The 25,256-nt window shown below is 40.3% G+C and overlaps 1 protein-coding gene and 1 long non-coding RNA gene across 3 annotated transcripts; one reads left to right on the forward strand and one right to left on the reverse strand.

Annotated features, from left to right (window-relative positions):
• Positions 1–1,141: 1,141 nt before the first annotated feature.
• tmx1 (thioredoxin-related transmembrane protein 1) lies at positions 1,142–6,083 on the reverse strand. Its single transcript, XM_076107798.1, has 8 exons — positions 5,841–6,083; positions 5,313–5,428; positions 4,264–4,309; positions 3,605–3,733; positions 3,197–3,242; positions 2,536–2,637; positions 2,335–2,401; positions 1,142–2,215 (listed from the first exon to the last, which is right to left on the reverse strand). The coding sequence occupies exons 1-8, from the start codon at positions 6,002–6,004 to the stop codon at positions 1,953–1,955; spliced, it is 933 nt and encodes a 310-aa protein (XP_075963913.1). The 5' UTR covers positions 6,005–6,083; the 3' UTR covers positions 1,142–1,952.
• On the forward strand, positions 5,233–20,687 carry LOC142968068 (uncharacterized). 2 transcript variants are annotated; one of them, XR_012959015.1, is made up of 4 exons: positions 5,233–6,163; positions 11,988–12,153; positions 17,301–17,319; positions 17,403–20,687. It is a non-coding gene; the product is annotated as an uncharacterized LOC142968068 (long non-coding RNA). The 2 variants fall into 2 exon arrangements; XR_012959014.1 differs by lacking the exon at positions 5,233–6,163 and adding an exon at positions 9,466–11,294.
• The last annotated feature ends 4,569 nt before the right edge of the window (positions 20,688–25,256 follow it).

Below are 25,256 nucleotides of genomic sequence, written 5' to 3' on the forward strand. Positions count from 1 at the left end.
AGCCGTTAACAGTGAGGGGGAAAAGATTACAACCTGTTTGAACCGTCACCAAAATGAGTAATCAGCTTTATTTTTGGAATAAACAGCAACAAAAAAAATGAATCAAAGTCTATACCAGTCATAAGCCTGATCAAAACGGAGTGAAATGTGTCTTAAAAACACTGGTCACACACACACACACTTTTCCCCTTTTTGCTTTACAAGACTGAAAAGGATACAGGCTGAGCGGAGAGTGGCATGAATATTTGAAGAATACGCATAAGGGTGATCATTTGCTCCAGATCTCAATGAGAAACCTATTGACACAAAATATGTCATTTAGGTTAATTAACCTCAAAGGTTCAGGTTGATTTTGACCTTTTGAGCCTAAAAACAAAGTCCACAACAGAAGGCCGAGTTACGCCTCCATTTGTCGGGCGGAGCTTCTTTCTGGTATTCGTACTGGTTTAGGGCGTCCCTAAACTGTTCCTCTCTTTAATTATATTACGGCATGCAAATACTGTTCTGCAGACCCGCTGTCAAGTCGACAACACATCTGGGTTATTTAAGTAAACGCCCCCTAATAATTAGAGAATCACAAGTAGACATTAGTAACACAAAGTAAAATAAAACATCCCATTGGCTGCATGATACATGACGGGGACTTACAGTATCTACAGAGTATTCACCAGGCCTTTTATTTGGAGTGAATATGCTTCCTTTTTTAACATCAGCATCTACCTAGCCTTTCTACAAACAGACAAGCGTGCTGCTCAGTTAAAGTCAACATTTTGGTGTGATTGCCGAGTACAGCTTCCTGCCCCACAACGTACCTGTACCGCCTGGATGCACACTCCACACAGAATGACGGAAAACCACTGGGCGGGCATTTAAAGGTATAGTTCTCAAGATTCTCATGAAATTAAACTCCGGTTGTTAATCTTTTATTGTCTGCAATTTTTCTGCATTTACCATTCAATGTATTTAGATAGATCTTTCTATGTAGTAGTTTTTTGTATTATTTGTGGCGGAGTCCGCCATTACCGCACTGGATTTAAATTGCCTTCATTGATATCAGCCTCGCTGCTTATTCTCCTACATCTGAGCTGCATTCAGTTGCTGTCCTACTGCCGTGACTTCACATTGAAAGCATTCAAGTGGAGAAAGTCAGGGTGGCTTTATTGTGGAGGAGTCACAGGAGATGCAATGTGTTCGTCTGACAGCTATTGTTAAAGAAAAATGCATTTTGTTTTTCATGTTTCACTACCGGATCAGTCTTAAGTATATCAGGTAGTAATGCAACAGGTTGTGAGCTTGCTGTTAACCACGGGTGTCGCAAAATGGACCAGGAGGGAAATCTTAAGAATTATAACAAACACTTGGAGACGTTTTCTTTTTCACGCTTTCCTCGATTACACACTGAAATAAGGAACGGTGGGAGAACACTGGGTTGAACTGTAAGGGTTTGTAAAATATACAACAAACATAAAATAACATGTATACATGAGCTGTGAAGTAATAACATTTAACAAAAAAAACTTAAACACAAGCCTGGTATAATAATTCTGAGATTAACATATAATAAACACGTATCTTAAAAAAATGATGCATAGCATAAACAACATTGCAAAATCCAGCTCTACTGCACTTCATACCTAAACCTCAGCCGGGCGATTTGTCACCACAAGTGGAAACAGGTGTCAGGAGTGTTTTTCTTGTTTTGCTTTTTCCAGGTGGAGCTTTGCTGCTCAGGCGGAGAGAGAGTCTAAAGCGCTCCTGTTAAAAAACAAGGGAGGGAGAAGAAAAGAAGCGAGCTGTTTCTGGGGGCCCAGAGGAGGAGAAGGGGAGGTGAGGAGGAGGGGGTTTAAAGGCTCCCTGCTGTAAACACTGCTGCTGCTGCTCGGGACCAAAGCTCCTCCCACTCTGCTGACTCCATGATGCTCTTCTCAAAGGAGTAGGAACCATGTGACTCTCTAGGTGTCCTCCTCATCCTCCTCATCCTCCTCCTGCTGCTGCTCACGGTTGCCCACCACCCTCTTCCTCAGAGCTTCGTCGAAACCCTGTCCCTTAGGTTCTGGGCGGCCCTCTGGGGACCCTCTCCTCCTCCGCCTCCAGACCTCGTCGTCCTCCTCGTCGTCGTCTTCATCGTCGTCTTCCTCGCCGTCAGCCTCGCCGTCAGCCTCCTGCTCGTCCTCTTGTCGTTGGATTAACCTCGCCTGCTCCATTGTCTGTTTTTCTGCAGAATAACACGTAAAACGTGGTCGGTGACCAACAACCAGTAAACCTGAGCATTTTATGTATATAAAATAAATGTATAGTAAAACGGTATTCATTATGATCTCATAAAAAACTCACTCTGGTAGTAATCTGAAGAGGAAAAGCGTCGTGAGGGGAAGGCAAAATCTGCTATGAACACCAGTAACTGCAGAGACAATACAACAAGAACCATTAATTCACTGGAAACACGTGTGTTTGTACTTGATGAACGCTGTAAGAGCGTTCACTACAGTTTCCCTGTTTTTACAAATCATGAATAGGTGCTGCACAAGTACTCACCAGTCCCAGAGCCAGGCCAGAGAACAGAGTGGCCAAGCCAAAGATAATGTAAGACCCCCAAACAGGAATCCCCAGCTGCTCCGTCATGTAGTTATGACAACGCTGGAAAATACAAAAACATCTGCACTGTAGTTTATTCTGACTCGATCTCACATATATCACACATCGTCCAGCTGCCAGAAATACTCAGTAGAGAACAAAGTGTGTATTAATCCGCAGCTGAAAATAGTCCCCAATAATTTCCTCCTGTTTTGTGTAATGTTTGCAAAAATAAAGTATATATTTCAAATAGAAGTATTCGACATTTTTTAAATATTAAATAACAATATCGACCAGAATAGACTAAACAAGTATTTTGCTTTGTTAAAAAAAACTAAAAATAAACCGATGATTAATTTCAACAGCTTTGTTTCCTGTAAGTTTAGTCTTCTTTGTGACAATGTCGGGTAATGTCTGCGCTAAATGTGTCAACCCTGTATCCTGTAAAACACAGGTGTTGTTGTTGTTTTCACGTAAAAGCCAGTCCTCCCTCATGCAATTTCACACTGAGCTGCACATTCTTCTTTGAATGGATTGTGGGAAATTAAATAAAAACCTTCTCACATATAACAACCTACATGTTGACAGACAGCACGACCAGAGAGTAAAAATCCTCACTTACCCGGATAAACATGGAGAGCTTGAACAGAGCAGACATTGAATTCATTCTGCCCAAAAGAGGAGGAAAACAACATCATGTAATTTAACACGGATTAGTCAAACTGTGACATCACTTACAAAGCCTAATCATAAAGAATAACAAGTAGGAGACGGGAGGGGGTGTTTGTGGTTCTGCTTTTAAACCAACAGAGAAGACACTAAGAATAGAACAAACAGGGCTGGTATCTCATGCTGTTTTCTGATATTTATAAGAGGTTTTCTTTGGTATCACTGCAAACATGGGCTTTGGCGATATCAATCTTAATACATCTTACGATAACCAGAAGAGCTTCTATTTTTGATATTGATGCATAACCCTATTATCATACTTCATCATCACCATGATCAGATAAAAGCTGTGAATACTCACAGAACCGAAGATGGCCCGAACCAAGATGAAATCGGCTCGATCGCTTTCCATTTCTGCTCATCGACAAAGCTGAGGAAGTCGTCTTTAGTGCGAGCTCCCTGGTACTTCCTGAAGACGCCATCTTTACAGCTAGAACACAATCAACGACACAAAACATTTTAGGAACATTCAGTGTTTTCACTCACAGAACATGAAGGACACCCAAAGGGCCTGCTTCACCGCCACCCTGATTTATACCGATAACAATATTTTTATCTTTTTATTTTGCAACTTGGGATTCTCATTATTTTTCACGTCTTGATATAAATTGAATGGGTAATCAGAATAAATCATAGATAGATGACTCCATAGAGATTATTTGCATCCCTTGACTGATATATATTATGCTAACCCCAACTGTGGCATATTTCAGAAACGCACATTGTATTCACGCTAACAAATTAGACTTGTTTTCCCTTTATGATTATGTTAAAGAAAACAACAAGATGTAGTCTTGTTAATGTGACATCTGATGAGCTAATAGTACATGAGATTCTAAACTTAGTTAAACCCACGATGATAATGATGATGATGCACATCCGTGTTGCATAAACCACAAGCAGCCACACAAGAGGAAGCAAAAAAAAAAAAAAAAAAACTCAGAATAGCTAAGAACTTACTGGTAAATGGTAGGAAGTGAAGTAATGATGAATCGCCCGCTCAGACCTTACAGAGAGAGGAGACAGAGTACAGTCAGTGTGCAGGAAGGACGTGTTTGACTCAAAACTAAACTGAGAGACGCTTCACACTTGGCAGACGGGCCGAATTAATGATTGACAGCAGCTCCACTGCCACTGGCTCACATGAATATTTCACAGAGAGCTGAAAAAGAAACATTAACACAAGATACACTGTGAAATAAAATAGCCCTGAGGTTAATACCACTTTGTTAAAGCTCATACAGATCTTTCTGTCATTTTTAAGGATGTAGTTTGCTGCGTTATTAACCAAAAGAACCGGTCTTCGAGTCACTACTTTGAGAGTCGGGGTGTGACCACTGTTCCTTCAGGTATTTTGAGACAATTCTAAAATGAATCACACAACTTGGCACTGAATTAAAACTGACGCATCTACAAATCTGGTAGCAACCATCTCGTACCTCAGTAAGTGGCCATATGTTGCCTTCCATAATTGTGGACAATGTTGCAAAATCAATGAGCAGGACAATATTGAATTTGTGCATCCAATTTTTGGTTCATCTTTAGCAAATGCTGCAAAATTACACTCACCTGCCAGTTTATTAAGTCCACATCTTTGCCACAAACCCCAGCTTCATGAAGGTTACAGCTTTTTGTTGACTGTTTCAGAGACGCATCGACTCAGCCTTAAGGCCATGTTAGAGGCTCTAGTTTGTAATGCTGTTGAATTGTATTGCCACATACAGAGGTCTTCCTAATATTAAGTCTAGACAAAGTATTAGAAACACCTCCTATAATATACAGTTGTATGTGAAATTACATTAGACAAGGTCTCATATTTGTTGAACTATAGCTAAACTAAGCACAACTGAATCGACACTTCTCTGACACAGTTTCAACAACAAAGGACATTACAGGTTACATCTGTATGGTGTTTACTGCAGAGCTGCTCTGAGGCATTATATATTTTGTGACAGCTATGTCTTGTGCTACATGTATGAGTCAGTGGAGCAGAGGTCGCTTATTCCTACCGGGTTGTTCAGTCACGTCCACCTTGGCGATGTTGACCCCCATGTCCTCCCCCCAGTCCGCGAACTCCTTCCACACCACCTGGAGCTGCTGACATGCTGGACACCAGGGTGCGTAGCTGCGGGGGTATCAAGTTTCACAAGCAAAGACTCTCAGATAAACTGCACGATCACGTTACATATCACGGTATAGATAACGTTATTTTCTGAGTACAAGTTGAAATGTACTGACGGACATGACTGTGTACTTTATTAGCGAGTTCTTCAGCTAAATGACAAGCATACAACTCTGTAGTAAGCCGGTTAGCTAAGTAAAGATGGCAGCTGTTAAGTTAGCAAGACATTTAGCAATGTGTCAGGACTACATTGGGTTGGATAAGATAATAATCAGATAGGACAGGGCATTTAAGGCTTGAATATGACCGGACACCGGGAATCATGGCCCGTTTGTACGAGCTCAAAATAGCTAATGCTAAGGTAACGTAAATGACAAGCTAGCTATATCCGGTTAGCCGTTAGCAGGACACTGACAATTCAATCATCCATTCTCCGGTCAGGATCTCCTCCCACGCCCCGTCCGTCACTTCTCTGAGGCTGTCACGTTTTGCCGAGACCGGCGGCGAAGTTAAATATACCGCCAGAAAAAAACAGCATATCCACGAGCGGTGTTTCGTTTGCCGTGTTAAGAAAAACATTGTTGAGGCTGTGTTGCAACTTGCTAGCAAACACGCTATGTCTGTCCAGAGCTGTTCAGAGACAACCCGCGCTCACTTCCGGTGTGCACCCTAAAGCAACTCCTGCTCACTTCCGGTGTGCGTCCTAACGTCGGTGTCACAACTGTTAGTGTTTAACTGGTGAGAAAGTCTGACATTATCTTTAGAAAATACAAATATGAAATGAGCAGTTATCAAGTGTTGTTTGCTAAGTCGTTGAACAGAAAATAAAGCAAAATTAGAGATGCAAATGTCAGCATAAAGGTGTGCAAGTAATGCTGATTAATGGCAGACATGCACATGAACTTGGACAGGTTTTTCCTGTTGAAGGCTGAATTATTGAAACGAACCAAAGGCAATAGCGTAAAATAAAGTAGCTTGTCAAGTCTATAAAATACTCCATATTTTATTCTTATTTATTGTACACGTGTTTGACCAGCAGATGGTGCTGTCGTTTCTAAAATAGCCCAGAGAGGCGGTAGATAAAGCTGTTGCACCTGAGAGAAAACGTAGGCCTAGGTTAATGAATGTATATGTAATGTATTATAGACAATGATGGAAACAGTATTCAGATATTTTACTTCAGCAAAAGTAGCTATTCTACAATGTTGAAATACTCTATTACAAGTAAAAGTCCTGCTTTCATCAAGTATTAGCATTAAAATGTACTTCAAAAAGTTAAAGTGTTCATTCTGCAGAATGGCCCATTTCAGAATAGCGTAAATTATATTATTGTATTATAATTATTGATGCATTAATGTGTACTTAAATGTTGCAGCTGGTAAAGGTGGGGGTAGTTTAATTTACATTATATACTGCTGGTTAGCATAACCTATAATAATATATCATCATTCATGAGTTGATTTATATTTTGTATTGATAATAGGAATCTGCAAAGTAATTAGCTAAAGCTATAAATGTTGTGGATTAGACATGTAAAGTAGCAGGAAAGAAGAGTATTGCTGCAACTACATGCTAAAAAAAGGGGAAAATAACCATTTACAGCCCATTACAACGTCTGAGAGCTGAAGGTGACATCTTCAAATGTCTTGTTTATCAACAGTCAAAAACCAAAAGAGATTCAGTTCACACCGATAAAACAGAGAAAAGCAGCAAATTTTCATTTGAGATGCTGTAACCGGAGAATATTGGGAATTTTTGCTTAAAGAAACTTATCAAATTTGACCATTAATCAATCTGTAAGTCAAGGTTTCAAAGTGCATATTAATAGGTTTATGCTCCTGAAAAATCCTGATAGCAAGTAGTAATCAATGATTTGATCCAAGAGGAACTGTGTCCTCGGCTCAGTATCTTCAAAGCTGCATGATCAAAGTGTTTTGCATTTCGCATCTGCACATGCAAAAAGCCCACGGGGAGCCGAGTGAAATCCATTTGATTTGACCTCGAGGTGAAGTGCAATCCTATTAAGACCCTGCCTTCGAAGTAATGTCAAGCTATATTCTGCTCAGCATTTTTTCTTTTGTCTAAAAAAACTTTTAACTGTTAAGAAAATACCCTCGCTGCCAGATCCATCCATCAGTCCATTCATTTCCTGTGACATTTCTGGGTTGCTTGAACCACTAAATGTGAAAGAGTGGTGGGTTACCTTGTGCTTATTCCATATAGAAGTTCTCCTGTTGAAGCCTCATTTTAACTTTGGAATGATTTTTCTTTACAGAACAAGGACTGGATTTGGCCTAAAATATTTTTACAGTGAAGTTCTTTAAGAAAGGAATGTAAGAATAATAACAGCTGTGAATAACTCTGTCAAGCTTCATTGCATGGCATGTGAATCTTAACCTGCCCTTAGACCCTGAGCTTTACAATCTTTCTGGCTTGTGACCCTTTAAAACAAAACAATTTCTACTTGCAACCCCTCTCATTGGTTGCAAATGTCTACCAGTTGTACCAAAGACAGATTCTTTATACCCTTGTTTTATTAGAATATTGTTTAGAGTTCCAAAGAAGTACAATCAGCGAGTAATTTACAAGAAAAAAAGCAAAGATCAGAGGTTAAGAATTCTTGTGGAGGTCCTGACCCACAGGCTGGGACCCACTGGTTTAACCTGTCCCTGAGGGGGATCGCAGACACCCTGCAAAAAGCCTGAAAGATCTTGAACACAACTGACAGCTAAAACTTAAATTGACCTCAATAAGCTTCTTTCTCGGGAGGGTCCCAGGGTATCTCAGGATCTTTTTTTAGAGAATATACTAACACAGAGCAGGACAAAACATTCTGTATACCTACAAATCAGTTGTTCACTCTCATATCTTGACTTGCAGGTTGAGAGCTTGATTAGTTCTTGTGCTCACTTACTTTGTCACTCACGAGCTTCCATATTTTTGTGTAAGAGAGTGAGAGAGTCAAATCATCCTGCCTGTGTTTCTCTGCGTGAGAGGGCTTCACTCTGAGTGAATCTGCGGAATGAGAGCAGTTATTATTGCTGGGAACCTGCAGGCAGATTGCAATGGCAGCCGGTTATCAGTGCACCTCACACTCTAAAAATACCCTGCAGATGACATCCTTTTGTGCCCCTACCATCGCCCCCTTTCTCCAGCCATCAGCTCTGCTCCACTTACAGCGCAAAATGAATCTCCTTCCTGCTCGGCACTCATCTGCTCTCGTCCTTCAACATAATGTGGCAGTGAGGAAAATAAGTGGCTTTGGGGAGTTGTAGTGCTGTTAGGTGTTGTTCTTTCAAACTCCATTACTGTGCTCAGGCTGCTGCTGGTTGGAAGCAGGAGGACTGTGACATTTTCTCTCCTTTTTTTAGTCATTGTTTGGTCAATCAGTCGGTTCAACACCTATAAGTCCAAAGAGTAATATCTCGACAATCACTGGATGAATAGCCATGAAATTTGGCGCAGACATTCACCGCCCTGTGTGATTTCTTCATCGACAGCACTTTGACTTCTCATCACATTTTTCATGCCTCTAGCACTGACGGTGCCTTCAAGTGGGCTCCTGTTAACAGTTTATCTGATGTGATAAGATGTTTGCTCCCATCCACAAACACGCACTCTGCTGTGGAACATTTTTCTAATTTTACATTTAATTTGCTGCTGATTAAGCTGTCGATGGCTGGCCAGAGGCTGATTGTTGCCATGGTTACTGCTACAGTGCAGCCAGTTACAGACAGTAATGCAAAACAATCTTTCTTTGTGAATATTTCTCTTTGAGTTTATACATTGCTTAAAGGATTCAGATTTAGCAAACAATGTAAAGACATAGTGGAGTTTCACCCTGTTAGCAGTTAGCTCACACAAACTGGAAATCTCCTATATATATATATATATATATATAACTTGTAATATGATCATGTCAAATCAAGTGAACCCAATATCACATAAAACATCTCGACAAAATCCATTTTATTCTCTCTTAGAAGACAAAACTCATAGCACAAAAGGAAGGACAATGTAGAAACTTCAGGATAGGAAATTCAAAGAAAGAATATAACAATGGAATTACAATGCAACAATAGGATTACACTGCAGTTGGTGCAACACTAATGTAACAAATCCAACGCAAGATGTTCAGGGAAATAAGTCCAAGAAATGAGTCCAGTGCATTAAATCCAATGGAATAAGTCCACTTTATAAATCTATAGTTGTGCGTTGGTGTGTAGCCATGATTGGGATAATGTTGAGATTCACAGTAATTACTGCGAAATAAAATCCATCAGGGCGATTATTGTAGAAGCACAAAGTATAGCAAGGGTCTTTAGAGCAGCACAAGTAGAGAATAGTTGAAGATATTGTTGCGCCTCATTGATGCCACAGCAGGTGTTTTCCATTAAAGGTCTTTGGAAACACACCTGTTGTGACTTCACTGATTAAGCTGACGCCAGAATGCTTGAAAGTCTCACCCCAAACGAAGCAGCACAGCAGAGTTGACCAAGCTCTTAAAAAGAAGTAGTGTTGATTCGCCTTTAAAGCAGGCACACATACTGGTCTCTCCCAACGCCACAATGAAAAATCAAAGTTCTACATTTGTATACACTGTACACTATACATTTGTATACACTGAATTACAAATCATCATCGGTTGTATGAGCTACAGAACAGTACAAGCAGCTGATGTGACCTATGCGCTGTGGGAAACGCATGCATGTTGAATTATTGACTCGGCTCTTTGGCAAGGATGATGTGCACATATTTACTGAAGGTGGAGTTAATTTGCAGCACTGTTAGTCACTGTTGCTGTCTGGCCCTGAGCAGTTATCGTACAGTTAGTTTATCTGCCTTCTTGCTGCAAACAAGATTGATTGATGTCCAGAAACTGAACCAAAACAATGAGCTGAGAGACGCTAAAACGCTCCATAATTGTGTTTGGTTACACTTCGGCACACTCTGTGTAGCACAACCGGTGTGGATGCTTGTTTTTCTGGCAGCAATACATATTTCCGCTCAAACATATACGTTCTTGTTTCAAGGTTACTTGCCTCACCACAGCTCAAAGACCCAACACTGTCACTCAGAGCAGAGCCGCAGCTGTATCTCTGCATGAATGTGAAGACCGTGATATTGTCGTACAGCTCTCAGAGACTGTTAGCATCCACGTGACAGCTGATGGTAATTTCAAGAGTGATGAGTGAGAAGTGGCACAACGTGGGAGTGAAGCATGCACTCCAATCACAGAGGAGCCTTTCAAACAGGGGCTGCACAACATAACATACAATCAGTTTCTCTGTGCTTTCCACTTGTTTTTGTCCCTAATCCCTTAGACACACATACTGTAGTGATAGTATAGAACTAATAGTGTTGTATAGAAATGCAATTCTCCTGTTTGTTTCTCTTGATCTCATTGTCTTTCTCTATAACATACAGTTTCTTGTTCCTATCGTCCCTTTTTGTTTTACCAAGTGATAAGATGCTCGATCACCCTCCTTTCCACCAGCAGCAGGCAGTTGTTTTTAAGTGATTAATATATGATAAACACAATGAATACACACTACCTGTCCAGCATCAAACAGCTGACAAAATTAGAAGCTTGCAGGGGAAAAAAGGAAATACATCAAGCAGCTAAAGAGACAGGTATTTTTCTCTGCAATTGGTGGAGAAACAGAGCTAAAGGAAGAGCGAATATTGGCTGTATCTGTCAGAAAGCTCCGATGGGATGCGAAGACAACAGTTATGCTCCAACCAAAATGTCCTTGTCAGATGGACAACAAGGACTTTGGCTGTGTTTTACAATGTTGTACGTTTCCAAATCCCACAATCTGTCTTGGACACCCACTCCACACAAGAAGATTTTGAAGAGTGTGTTGAGGTGAGAAATTATTTTTGAATTTAAACTTCTCTAACCATCTCTCTTTTTTCATTCTTTGTTATTTCTGTCACTTTTCATTTTTAAGTTTGTTGGTATGATGACAGCTTTACACCTCTCCTGCCTTTGAGTGTGATCGATTCAAACAGCTATAAACACTTTGGTATAAACTCTTTTTGGCCGTACCTGCCTTAATGTTGCTTTAACCAGAAAGTATAAAGAGTGAGAAACTGCATAGGGATGTGTTTGGGGTGAATTGGGGTGAAAGCACCAGACTTTGACCGAGGAGGCCGCTGTCCGTGTCAGTGTGAAACCAGAAGTCAACGTCAATTTAAAATGTCATGTAACTTCCAAAGTTAAACCACGATTTTTTCTTAAACCTAACCAAGTACTTTTGTTGCCTAAACCTAACCAAGTTGTTTCCTGTGAAGATGGACGTTTATTTTGAAAAGACGAGCGGAATTTGACAAGTGTTGCTGGACATTTGTAGGAGAACGCACGAAAAAATGCGGAATAACTTTTCGCAAGATATCATACGAACCGTTGTATGAGGATATGTTGAACCAAGTAACTGGTCTTTAGTGCATTAACCATAACATCTTTATCAATATGGCCCTAGTGGCCATAATTTGATTAAAGCAACTTTAAGATTAACTTGCACATGTCAATCTATTTAAAATTCTGTTGTGTCAGCAGAATCAGGTGAGGAAGCTGTGTGACGCAGACAAGATGTTTCCTCCAGTGGAGTGACGAACTACACCAGACACACCCGAGAAAAGCCTAGCGTGGCATTAACAGCTAAACACCAGCTGTGCAGGATCCCCGTCAACATCTGGAGCCACCGGAGCGGTCCTCGTTACCTGTGAGATTTCATATTTTTTGCCCTGTGTCCTCTCATACGTCTTACTCTTTCTCACAATGAGGGCTTCCTGTGGTTCACACTCTCCAGAGAGATTCACTGCCAACTGCTCACACATTGCAAGCTTCAGTTTACTGTCCATCTGTTGCTGTAACACACAGCATCATAACAACTTCATTCAGTGTGGATAACTAAATTTGAAATTAATTGTGTGATAATATGTCTTATGTTGATTAATGCATTTTTAAGCGTTGATTGATTTGAAGTCAGATTTTCTGGGACAGTTTCAATTAAAACGGGAAAACCTGGGATCTGCATATACTACCTTAAAAAATCAATATTTTTTTAAATCCAAAAACTTAAAGAGTAAATCCAGATTCAGATTTACACTTTAAATTTAATTTCCAAGGTTTTTAAAACTTTGCAAGCTTGCAAGATTGGGTTTGTGAATGTGTTTTTCATATGCAAGTTTAATTTCTGCGGTGAAATTTCTCTGCTTTTATTCTAAATGGCTTTTAAAGGTCCTAAAATCTTAAACTATTTAAAACCGGAGTCACTCTTCTGCTCTCATTTTATGATCAGTGCCATCAGTGAGCAAAATGTGAAATGTGAGCTGTGTGTAAGGATGTAAAAGGTTGATCTTTACAGAAATGTTCAGTATTTTATTGCTTTCTACCAATCTTCTCTCCTTCTACATTACGCCGTTATGGGTTTTGTCTCCAGTGTAAAATCCAAACTTCGGTAATTGCCTCTGTAACAGAAGCGAGACCTCCTTCATGTCTCATAAAAACTATAAATCACTCTGCACCACCAAACCACATTAGGGATTCTGCAACATAATGCCTTTTCTCATTTGTGAAGTTAGTACAAACAGTATCTGCAGTCTTCAGCTCAGCAGCCTGCAGACGTGTCACAGTGTCAAGCTATTGAACCCTCTGGCCACTGATTAATGAGTCTCCCTCCTCCCTCAGCACTCTTAAAGGTGCCATGAGTTGTCATTTGTGTTCTTGTCTGAGTCACCTGAGGGGACGATGTTGGATTCAACCCATATGCCGCGTTTGGATGTTTTGCTTTCTGGATGAAAAATGGTTTGTTTCCTGATAGTATGCATTAATTATGCTCCTCAGATAGGCACTTAGATACACACAAGTAATTACCAAACACTTCTCTGAAAAACAAGCTTTGCTCAAATGCAACAAAAAGCAGAATTCATCAATGCCAACGTGGTTAACCCCTAAAAAAAACGGTCTCAAATGCAGCAAATGAAAAAAAAAAATACCTGGGCTTTACCAGTGTTTAATTAATAAGCTGTATGCCTCACTGGGAATAACTGGGATCAGTCAATAATGTTTAAGGCAACATCCGGTTTAACATAAACATTAGCTCTGGTAAACAAAATGTAACAAATATATACATAGATATAAGTATACTAAATTATTATCTATTATTGAAAATATACATTTTGCACCAGCAAGGTAGGAATCACAATTCAACTTATTGATCCAGCAACAAATTAGTCGAAAATGTTACAGGAATTAATATTCCAGTATATAATACATAAACATAGAATTGCATTAAATAGATCAGCCCCATTTTTGGTATTGAGATTCCCGATGTTCAACCCACTTTAGTAAACTTTTTTTTTTTTTTTTTAAATGAATCCAGTAGTTATAAGAACTTAGGAAGGACTTGACACACAATCTTAAGGATGGATTTACGGATAGCTGGTGTAACCCAATACTGCACAGTCAAAAAAACTGTTCCTAAATGTGATGTACAACCATAAATTCAGGAGCTAAAAAACCATGCAAGATGGTGAACGCGTTCGTGCAATATGTGAAATGAATTTATATTACACTGCAAGCCATGCAGGCAGAGACGAGGATGGAGGAATCAATCACCTATGGGAAGAAAATAAAGTTTTACCAACATTCTAACATAATTTTGGCTACAGTGAGATTAGCTGAGAAAGTCTTTACTGTAGGTCGCTGCCACAGCTGAGTATAGGTCAGTGTTATATTTGATTTCCTTAAAAGATTTAGTTTAATCCTCCCCAACAGTATTAAATGCTGTCTCGTGGTGGAAAATGTAAGTTACATGCAATAGCTGGTTTATGACGCATTTTTTTCATGCGTCTTAGAATCTCCTTTTGGCTGTTTGCACGTGTGCATTTGTCTGTTCAAGCCTCTTTGTCCATGCATTTTTTCTACAAAGTCATCCTTTTTATTATTCATCGTATAAATAGTGGTTTTGTGTTGTTTTTTATGTATATGTGTGTGTCCGGGTCCAGTGAGTCTCTGCAATAAGTGATTCTCCCAGCTTGTCACTGAGGAGCTCTGAGGTTTATGAGCATCAAAGCGGCCGTGTCGCAGTGAGCCATGAGAAGGAAAGGAAAGGGAGGAGGGGATGCATTGAGCGACGTAAGAGAGGGAGGTGTGGTGGTTGAAACTGGATCAGTCGGACAGTGGGTCACTGGGCCGCTGATTCTGCTGAGCTCAGTTTATACTCTTGACTCATCATGGGAGAAACAGTATTCAGATTTAAGAGTCCTAATCTGTATTGACAATTCATGACTTCCACTTAGGCCGTGAAGGTCATAAATAACTGCTTCACAAGTAATGAAATGTGTCTCAAGTTTAACTCGGTGGGTTCTTTAGACTGAATTAACTTTAATTCCATTATGTTTGACAGCTTGTATCATCTGATGATTTGCTTCATGGGCTTTTTTGATGCCGAAAACTTGAGAATATTTCCCAGTTCTTAACATTGTTTCTGTTATAGTTGAGTAACATAGAGCCCATCTGGTGCTGAAAAACACTTTCCAGACATGTCGAGCAGGGGGAGGAAAGAGGTCAGCGATATTCAAATGAGATTGACTTCATCTGTTGCCCTGCTTGTATTTGTTTTATTTCACTGTGTGGAGAGCAAGGGTGCTAAATTTAAAGAAAATCTGCAATGATATATTGTCATTTAATGAAAAACACACACGTGCATTTGTTTGCATATTCTGTTTGGTTTTTGCAAAGCAGCAGGGACACGTTCACTGGGGTTTTGCATGCTGTCGATTAGTTCAGGAGCATTCGTGGTTAACAGTGTGCCGCCTTGGATGCCTCTTTGTGAGGCTCTGTAAATGTGTCAGGCAGCAGCAGGGGAACGCCAACTCTTCTGGTCCCTCTAATTGGATTTGCACGTGTGGAAGAAGGCCGGGATTCATTTGGAAGAAAAGACTTTGCCAAGAATGGGCTCAGCTCGTTTTGATAAACATGTCAGGAAGAGGACAGTGTAGTTGGGACAAACTCTGCAGCATGAAGGAAAAATCAACAAAGAGGCAATATTAGAGATGGTTCTGACATTTGTAAGAATACAAGCAAGAAGGTCGATCACCACCCACGGAAAGTTTATATTATTAGGCATGTGCATACAGGATGAGAAACCCCCACTGTGATATAGAGGCTGTCAGAGCATCCCCATGCAATCAACACTGACACATTTTTATTGTGTTGGCTTTGTACGCCTGCACATTTTATTAGAAGGAAACAAGTGCAGACTCTCAGCTTTAATTTGAAGGGGTGTTTACATCCAAAACAGCAGCCCTTTTTAGCCATGCTAGTAGCATTGATCAAGGGATGGTCAGTTGGTTGGTCCACCACTTTAGTCCAGACTGAAATATCTCAACAGCTGTTGGATAAATGGTCATGAAATTTGGTACAGATATTAATGTCCCCCAAAAAATGAAATAACTTTGGCGATCCCATAACTTTTTCTGTAGCGCCACCAACAGGTGCAGCACTTTGTTTTATGACCAAAACCTTCAAAACCAATGACATTCTCGTCAGCAGTGCTTTGTTTAGTGCTAATTAGCAAATGCTAGCATGCTAACACGCTCAACTAAAATGGCAAACCTGGTAAATATTACCTGCTAAACATCAGCATGTTAGCGTTCCCACTGTGAGCATGTTAGCATGCTAATGTTAGCACAAAGCACTACTGTGTCCACGTACAGCGCACAGAGCTGGCTAGCGTAGCGCTAGACTCTCAGGCCTGTTATTTGTATTCCCTTAAAAAACATTTTGATTCTCTCAAAGAATTGCACAGAACAAGAAACATGGAAACAAACATAAAAGCAAAGCACTCTCCACTACTCTCTGCCTGCACATCAGAGCACAGTAGGTTTTATTTTGAATGTGCTGTGGCTCAACTGATTCTCCTCTCATTTTTTTTTTTTAGTAAAATGCTGTTTTTACCTGAATACTCTGTGATCCCCTGAGGAGGAGACAGGCAACAAAACACCAAATAACCCCTTATATCTTTGCTCACAGTGAACATTCATCCAATCTAATTTAAAAGCAGCCGAGATTACAACAGAAACTCCAGATAATAAGGAACACAGCTTCCTGCCTTCCTCGAAACTTCAGTTCAAACGCGTCAACACTAAGAACCCCGAGGAGGCCATTTACTGCACACATGCTCACGTTAATGCAGGCGCTCCTCTGCGCCGATCTGAAGGTGAAGGCGAGACGTGTTGAACATGTGTGACACATTCATAATCAGTGAAACAAATGGCATCTTCTGGTGTGTCATTTGCTGCTAATGGCATATTTAATGACGAGGCATCAGAAAACACACAGAAGACTGTTTCGTCTGTCGAGGCATAATGGAGCTGACAAACTCAGTCTCCTTCAAAATTAGGTTTAAAACAAGATGCTGCTTTGTGTCTGTGAGGGATTATTGTAATGTTTATGTACACCAGCCTCTAGTCTATTGATTTATCTCCAGTTCTGCTCCTATCAGGTTATTTGATTGGTCAGACTTACAGGCTTTCCTTTCCTGGACTGAAATTAAATTTGTGGATGATATCTTCCAGATCCTGCAGTGACTTCAAAGTTATTATTTCAGGCGTAATCAATGGTGGAAAGTACATTTTCTCAAGTAATTGTAATTGCCTTTTACTACATTTCAGAAGGAAGTCGTTTTTACTCCACTACTAACATTTTTCAGGCAGGACTTGGACTCATACTGTAATGAAGTATTTTTACATTACTATAAATACTGCTTTCAGATGTCAATGCTCTCTCTTACGTTGTTTGTTCTCCCTGCGGGCCTGTGCTGCTGAAATACCATCAATCCTGCTCATATTCATCTATAACCAGAGCGAGGCGCTTACATAAGGTGGATTTCCTTGTCGCTAAGAATGCCCAATGCCCATGTAAGTAAAGTCATTCATGACTCACTGACAAGTGATGCTCACGCAGGCCTCTACTGGTGTCTGAGATGTAGCAAGGATTGTCGAACGCAGTGGGAGGACAGGACGGAGAAGTGTGAGGAAACAGCCTGGAAAGCAAGAGGTGGGAAGCACTCAATGGCGTATCATTCACACACACACACACTCATCAAAAACCTTTAAAAATATATTTATGTAACGAGCTTCCTGCCCGGAGCAGAGTACACGAGTATATCCTATTCCTTCACAAAAATAAACATGAAACAGACACGTCATTCAGATGTGACGTAAACGGTTTCTCTTTTCATAACGTAACTCTCAGTATACTGAGCGTTAACATCGCTGTAAAGATGCCAAAAGCATTTACACAACGTATTTCATTCATTCGTAAAAACACTGGCTTTGTGGAAGATAAGTGCACATTTGTTTTTTTCTCCACAGACATTTCAGAAAATCCCCAAATATAAAGACTTTAACGCTTGAGCCAACCAGCTTCCAAATTAATCATGAGCTCGTATCAAAAGATTCAGAAATAATTTATGAAAACCAAAACAGACGAGACTGCCAGTGCATCTCAACTAACTGGTAGACAGGGGAGAAGAAATGGAAGTACTGCCCTATTGAACAGAAAGTTGGTGCAGCTAATAGATACCAATCGAGGAATGACTTCAGACTTATTGTGATTTAAATTACCTTCACAATACCTTGTTAATATGTTTGTTATGTTTATTTTTTTACTGTTGTCATTCTCAGGCAACAGAGCTTCTTTTATTAACACCATGCAATCTTTTCTTTATGGTTCCTAGATGTTAATAGTTCTGCCATTTGTTCACTTTGGAAAGAATATAATTTATCACAGCAAAAGTGCCCTCTTGAATTCCCCAACATAGATAAAATACTATTAAGTGCCCACCACGGTGCCCCACATGCTAGAAAACTTCAGTCCCCTTTGAGCTGGTGCCCCACCGCATACAGCTTTTCATTTTTTTCAAACAGCCTGAATTATTATTTTCTTGAAAGAAAAACATAAATTATACTCTGGTCTTCTTAACAATTTACTTGTGCACCAGAGTAACGTTGGTGTTGGTAGTAAGTCACTGACGATTGTGAGCAGCGCTGTAGTTTTCAACCAATTTTTTTAACAATTTCTCAGCTTTGGAGTGTTAATATTATCATCACAACACAAGAAACGTACACCAGGTTGGTTTCATTTTCAAAGATTTCTATTCCTTTCATCATACTGGACATGCAGCTTCACCCTATACAGTCTGCACTTCAATGCAATCTAGTGGGGGGGAAAATAAATCTTATCCTTATTCAGTGCAACAAAAAGCACAAAATGTTTGAGCCAAAGCCAACATGAAGCTTCTGCACTCTTTGCTGCAATCTGTTGCAATCCCAGTTCATCACAGACACACAAACCTCAACTGTTAATGTTCAAAAAAATCCACTTAAAGCCACAATGGACTGTGTTGTCAGGGTAGCTTCTGGTGAATCACTGTGCTTTTTGATGCTGTTGAATAAGGATTGTGGATTTGTCCCCCCCCCCCATTGTACTGAACTCCGGAGAGAAAGCTTGAGCTGCCGGTCCAGTATGAAGAAAAGGACAATGTACATATGCAGGTGTATGCTACAGGAATTTATGTGCATATCTACACAAGTATAAGCACATTAACTGGTCCTTTACACTTTTCTTTTAAGTCTTATAAAATAATATCAAAGCGAAATAAAAAAAACAGCCAGATGAGTGAAATATAAATGAGAATAGTTTACTTCCGTTAAAAGAAACCTCACATCCACAGCCTGTAGAGGTATAATGTATATACACTGTTATTTCTTGTTCTTCACCGTCTCCCTGTCGTACATATGAGGGGTCTAATATTAGATCGGGGAGACCTATTGTGCGATGGCATTTTAAAGCTTTCAGTGATGGTCTGTGTTGTAGTTTGAAGTCCATTAACAGAGAGGTTTTCCAACAAACTCTGCCGCCTTTGGCCCAATTTGAACTATTTTTGACCACTTTGCCTCTCAAAAAGGCCGGGAAAAGCACCTTGTGTTTGAAGGTGAACTCTGCCTGTGTGGCTCAGTGTTTTAAAGGAACATTCCAGTATTTTTCAACCTCGGTATATCGTTTAGATTGTATTTCTGAGTGCTAGAAAAGCTGTTCACGTCTGCTAGCGACATAGTAATGAATAAATACGATGGCTCTGGATTTAAAGCTCAAAATGTAATTGTAATGTAATTAATGTGTCTTCGTGTACTCAAAATGTTTTTTCTGTTTGTGCATTTACATAAAACAAATTTCCAAGAATAATCTAATTCAACCATTCAATCAGGACCCTTCAGTGTGATTTATCCAGCAAGGCCAATGCCCGGGACTGTCTGATGTCCTTTGCTGTCGGAGCTGGTGTTCACCACCAAGCCTCTTATTGCTCCCCAGGGGGGCTGCTGCTGCTGAGATGGGGGAGGCATCAATGAGAAGACTAGTGGATCAATGGTCACCAAGCCAACCTCTAGTGCCTGTGGGAGGTCAACTCTCAATGGCATAAAGCAGAGATTTACAAGGACACCTGGGTGTGGCTGGGAGAGGAAAGATGGAAAGATGGAAGGAAGATGGGGGAAACAAAGAAACAAGATTGGGAAAATAAATGAATCCACAGCCCAAGATATTATGAAAAATGTATAAATATTTTCCATTTTTTACTGAAATGCTGACTTCAATTTCCTGGTTTCAGAAGAAAAATGCTGAAGAGCTTTAAAATGTGCTGAATTCCAAAATACAGAGCATATCGACAGATTGCCTCCACACGGCTCTAAATAGGGTGATGGCTGAGCCAGCAGCTACCAGCTAACGGTGCTAACAGCGCTAACAATGGCACCAGTGCTGACAGAGCTAACATTATTTACCTGAGCCGGAGAGTGGGCGTATAGGTAATACAGCACAGTTTGGACTTTATATTACATTACATGTTCAATAACTTTTCGTAAACAGTAAAACCGCCTCCTCCATCACACTGAGATTTGAAAGAGTTGTAATCCCTGAGGTTGTACTGTGTGGAGAAAGAGGGGAGTCGTCTTTCACCAGCTGCTGTAAATGGCTCTTCATATTTGATAAAGATGTTTAATGGGTTGGAATCTCTTGGCTCTATAGCTTGAGGGCTGCTCCTTTGTTCTCCACACCTCCCAATGGACTTCCCATTCTTTATGACCACTGATGGATATATCACTATCAGACTTTCATTGCACCAGAATGTATATGTTTTTTAAATCACATTCAGTAAAAGCAGCATACCGTACCGTACTAGCATTGGCTGGAACATCACACAGTGTTTTTGTTTTCTATTATTTTACTCCATTTTTCTGCACCTGTTCAGTTTTCATTAAATCGGAGGTAAACAGAGAAGTCCTCAGGCCAGTAACAAAGCCTGCAGTAACATGAGCTGACTCCATTAGTGGGGAGTCCCTGCTGGATGCTGGGTGGGGGGTTGGGAGGGGGACTGAATGTATGGATGGAGGCTTGTGAAGCACATTGCAACAATAGGGAATCCATTTGTGCATTGCCCAAACACTATAACTCTTAATTTCCCTGACATTTCTGGGTTATTGAGAGTATTTAGTCGGAGTAAGTCTTTGGAGGAGACGGGGAGAGGTGGATCTGTTCAATGAAAAGGGCTCTACACTGATGCCTTGTTGAGCTGCACAATATTATTCTAATATGAGCCCTAAAGAACTACTAGAGCTCTAAATCTGACTGAATGCATGTTTAGAGACACTGGAAATAGAGTGCTGCAGGAATGAGACCTAAAACAAAGGAATGAGACAGCATTTAAGCACTTCCGGTTTCCTTGTCTTAAAATCGTTGCGTTTTTTAAATTTATGCCCCAATTATAGTCTGTGGCAAAAAAGAGACTTTAACGTTTTGTTCTACGATAAAAAAAACTCCCCACAAGTGAATTTTGAAGCTGCTACGTGTCTGAAAAAGGACGGTTGCTAACAAGTGGCTAAATGAGACTAAAACATCACCACACAGACCAGGTTGTGTTTTATAGCCTAGCGTTTTAGTAGCAAATCCCCATCCTACTTATAAAAAATAAAAATCATTAGGCTATTAATTGCAGCACAAATTCGCTGCAGAGCCTGAACGTGATGCTGCACATGGAGGCCTTTCCCTTCTCACATGTCTCTTCAGGCAGCCCACACATACAGTAAAGTGACTATTGCACTTTTGTTAATGCTCTATATTAGCGATGCAGCAGAGCATGTTCTGTTGCTTGTTTTGTAAGAATTCACGATAACTCTGACCCTGACCTCTTATAGGAAGGCTGTGTGCAGAGAGAAAGAGGAAGAGCCACCCAGCACACAATGGAGCGCTTAAATGTATTTCAGTTGCAGTTTCAGCTGCTGTGGCCGTTGTATCTTCACTGACAACACGGCACTGAGAGGCCATCCAAGTCCGTAGCTAAGAAACACATCATTATGGCATTCCTCTCGTGCTGATTCCCTGCAGAAGACTGCAATACTTAAACTCAGCATGCAAGAAGATGAACAAACAGGCTAATGCACTACTTTCTTTCACTCGATCAGTCATTCCCTCATATCAGTTGTTCTGCATGTCTTGGCTGTAAGAATTTCAAATTTGTTTTGTGCATTCCCCAAAAGAACAAACAAATCTATATTGTGGTCCCTGATTCTATTTTTATTTTACTTGCATCAGAGTTCTGAGGAAAAAAAATGAAGGACTGAAAAATCTTCTGTACAAATTGAGAATTCAAGAAGTTTTCTTAACAAATACACACAACTAGCTGTACGACTGCAAAACACCCATGTGACCTTTGTTTTCCTTTAGGCCATGTTTGTGAAACATCTCTTTTACATTCACTCTCTTTACCTTCTGTCTTCAGGATGCATATCCATCTTGAGATGAAAATGACCCTTTAACAACCACAGCAACAACAAAACAACATCTCAATGTTGTGTTTACTATCATTAATTCTGGAGCACATTGAGTTTAGAAATAATAATCACAAAATACGAGGCACCTCTCCCAATTTCTCCCTGAAGGCCTAATTTACAAATATTGCATCAGAAAAATGCATATTTCAGGTCACCGTGAAGGGCACAGATGGTGCTGAATCCATAAACGAGTTCATTTGAGGTTGTGTGAGATTCTGTCAGGAAGTCAGCAGAGTGACTTTGGGCTTTTGTTTGCCAAGTTGCTCGTTCTGCTACAGAGAGCCGTAATAGCAGATGGGGATAATGTGAGAACTGTATAAGGAGAGGTTACTGGAGGTGAATGAGCAAGTGATGTTCAGGCAGCGCTTTCATTAGTTTCATTCACTACTTCCTGAAGGTTAGATAAAGCCATGAACTCTGTCAACTGCAAATGAGCTATATAAAAAGCCCAATATCCCTGGGGATTATGTCAATATCGGACGATTCTGCACATCACGATTTATGTCCAGTGCGAGGTGTGACCTAGTGGCAAACAGTAAAGTTGTGTAGGCCGAGTTGCTGGATGGATGTTAAGCAAGTCTGACATGCAGGACACCACAGAACTGCCACCATTTCCATGCTTGTTAACCATAACCGTGATCTTTCTCAAATCTTAACCAAGTGGTTCAGTTTCCCAACCAGAACCTCAATCATATTTCATTGATGGAGACTGTCCTCCAAAGAAGAGCGACAGCATCATTCTTTTCACCAAAGACAAACGTTTACGTTCAAGTGACAAAGACCTCTAGCGGAAGTGATTGTGTAACAGTTTTGAGTAGCAGAGACATGATGTTGTCCTGTTAACACAGGCATCAGCTCAGAAAACACCTCTATGTGTCCTTCTAAAGGACATCAACAAAAAACGTTTGTTGTCATTTCATTTGAAGGACTTTCATTTGCCATAAACTTTAACCATACTTTATTGCCATGCTCAGATATTGCAGAAAGTGAGAAGACGTAAAAACCTTTTCTGCAAAGAGTTAACATGCATTCGTAGCAGGATGCTGCTCACAGTTCTCATTTACTAAAAAGATATTTCAGTTCAACTTCTTTATCTTTAACTCAAAACAAAAGAAACATCAGAGCTTGTCTAGAAAGTACGTTTCCTTCACTATGTCATTTGGGAGCCAGTATAACCATCCAATCTCCAAACTAGCTTCGTCCTTAAAAGAGTTACAGAACTTTTCTTAAGCCAGAGCTCAGACACAAAAGCGCTTTTCTATTCATATCTTGGCGATATCAGCGCTGTGTCCCATAGAGATTCATATCTAGCCTGAGTTGTGTGCTACAAAGCTCCTGCAGTCTGTGCACTTCTTTACACAAGCGGCCTGATGCCTCTTGGGCTGCAGAGGAAGTCTGTGCTGACGAGAGTTAATAGACTCAGTGCAACACACAAAGGAGACTTGATCCCTTATCGATGGAGGGGAGGACTCCAATAAATCACGTGAGCTCTTGGCGGGACGATCGAACTGTGAGTTGAATACCCCTTTAACTGACAACGGGGCATTGTTTTCCCTCTGGTGTGTAAGAGATCCAGGTATTGAAGGTTTTTGTGACGCCTTCATGAGCATTTCAAGAGCAGATATGTCTGCAAATTTAAAGTAATTTATACTTCTGCGGAAGAAATTACTTTTTTAGTAAATGTCCTTTAACATTATCATTATAAACTGCATTATGTGAACATAAAGAATATAAGCCCCTCTTAAAAGTATAGCCAGTTAAGTCTTCCTTTAATTTGACTTTATGTGTTTGCTGATACTGTTGCCTAATCAGCAGCTCTTTTACATTTGTCCTCATGACGCTAGTCTTCTATGTTAGTGCACAACGGGTCACCAAAAAACAACTTAATCACAGACTTCAGGAGCATTCCGGGACGTGATCACGGAAAAGCAAAAAGAAATCTGTGAAGATTTTCCACTCAGAGCCGCCTGGTGTGTCTGCCTTGGCAGCAGGAGAGAGTTGGCACTTACACAAAAATAAAAGATGAAATACAGATTCAGTAGAATTGGCCACTTTTCTACTCGAAGGCGATAAACAGGAAGATGCAGTGTGGCCCCAAACTGAGGAGATTGCAGAGAACAATGTCATCATGCTGGAGGCGGCAGCAAGCACGCATCCAAAAATAGCTGAAGGTCTGGTTACAAAGATTTGGTTTGGATCAACGCTGTATTTGGTTAAATCCGGGGGAATATTTACATGGATAAACTTGCCATTTGTTATATATTTCCTCAAATCTTAACAGAATTAGGAGCAGAAGCATCGTCTGCACAGAGGCTCTGATAATTTAACACCTAAATCTTTATTATGTTACAGAAATGAGAATCAGGAGCACAACTTGAGTTTAGATTATTATCTAATGATGGTGGAAATATGAATGCATACCCGAGGATCATGCTATGAATACATATAAATGTGTGTTGCAATTGTATCTTTTTATTTCCTTCATTTGCTTTAAATATTATGGATCTCAATGAGATTATTCACGTTTCCACTTTGATATATTTATCAGTCAGCCTACGATGTGATGCATTGGACACGTTGCTGAGTCATTATCTTCATGAGACAAAGACGTCTATTTTAATGATCTACCCACACAAATATGCAAATGTCTTCACACTGAGTGGCCTCACGTTGCCCTCTGTAGGTCTGAGAAAGCCTTCCGTAAAATGGGATTATTTCGTTTCATTTCCCCGTGAACAGCCTCGCTGGGAGCTCACGTTGCCATGGACGTCTCGGAGAAGACGGAGGTATTTGGCCACAGAAATGGAGAGGCTCTGGATACTGAAAGAAAGCCCTCTTTTGAGAGCTGCTGCTTTATCTTATCTCACAAGGTGTCAGTTTCCATGTTTTCAATCTCCCAGGAGTGATCTTTGCTCTTTCAGCAGCTGAGAGG

This window comes from Anarhichas minor, unplaced genomic scaffold (assembly GCF_050575085.1).
Source record: "Anarhichas minor isolate MPS153535 unplaced genomic scaffold, ASM5057508v1 ptg000040l, whole genome shotgun sequence".
Classification (NCBI taxonomy): domain Eukaryota; kingdom Metazoa; phylum Chordata; class Actinopteri; order Perciformes; family Anarhichadidae; genus Anarhichas; species Anarhichas minor.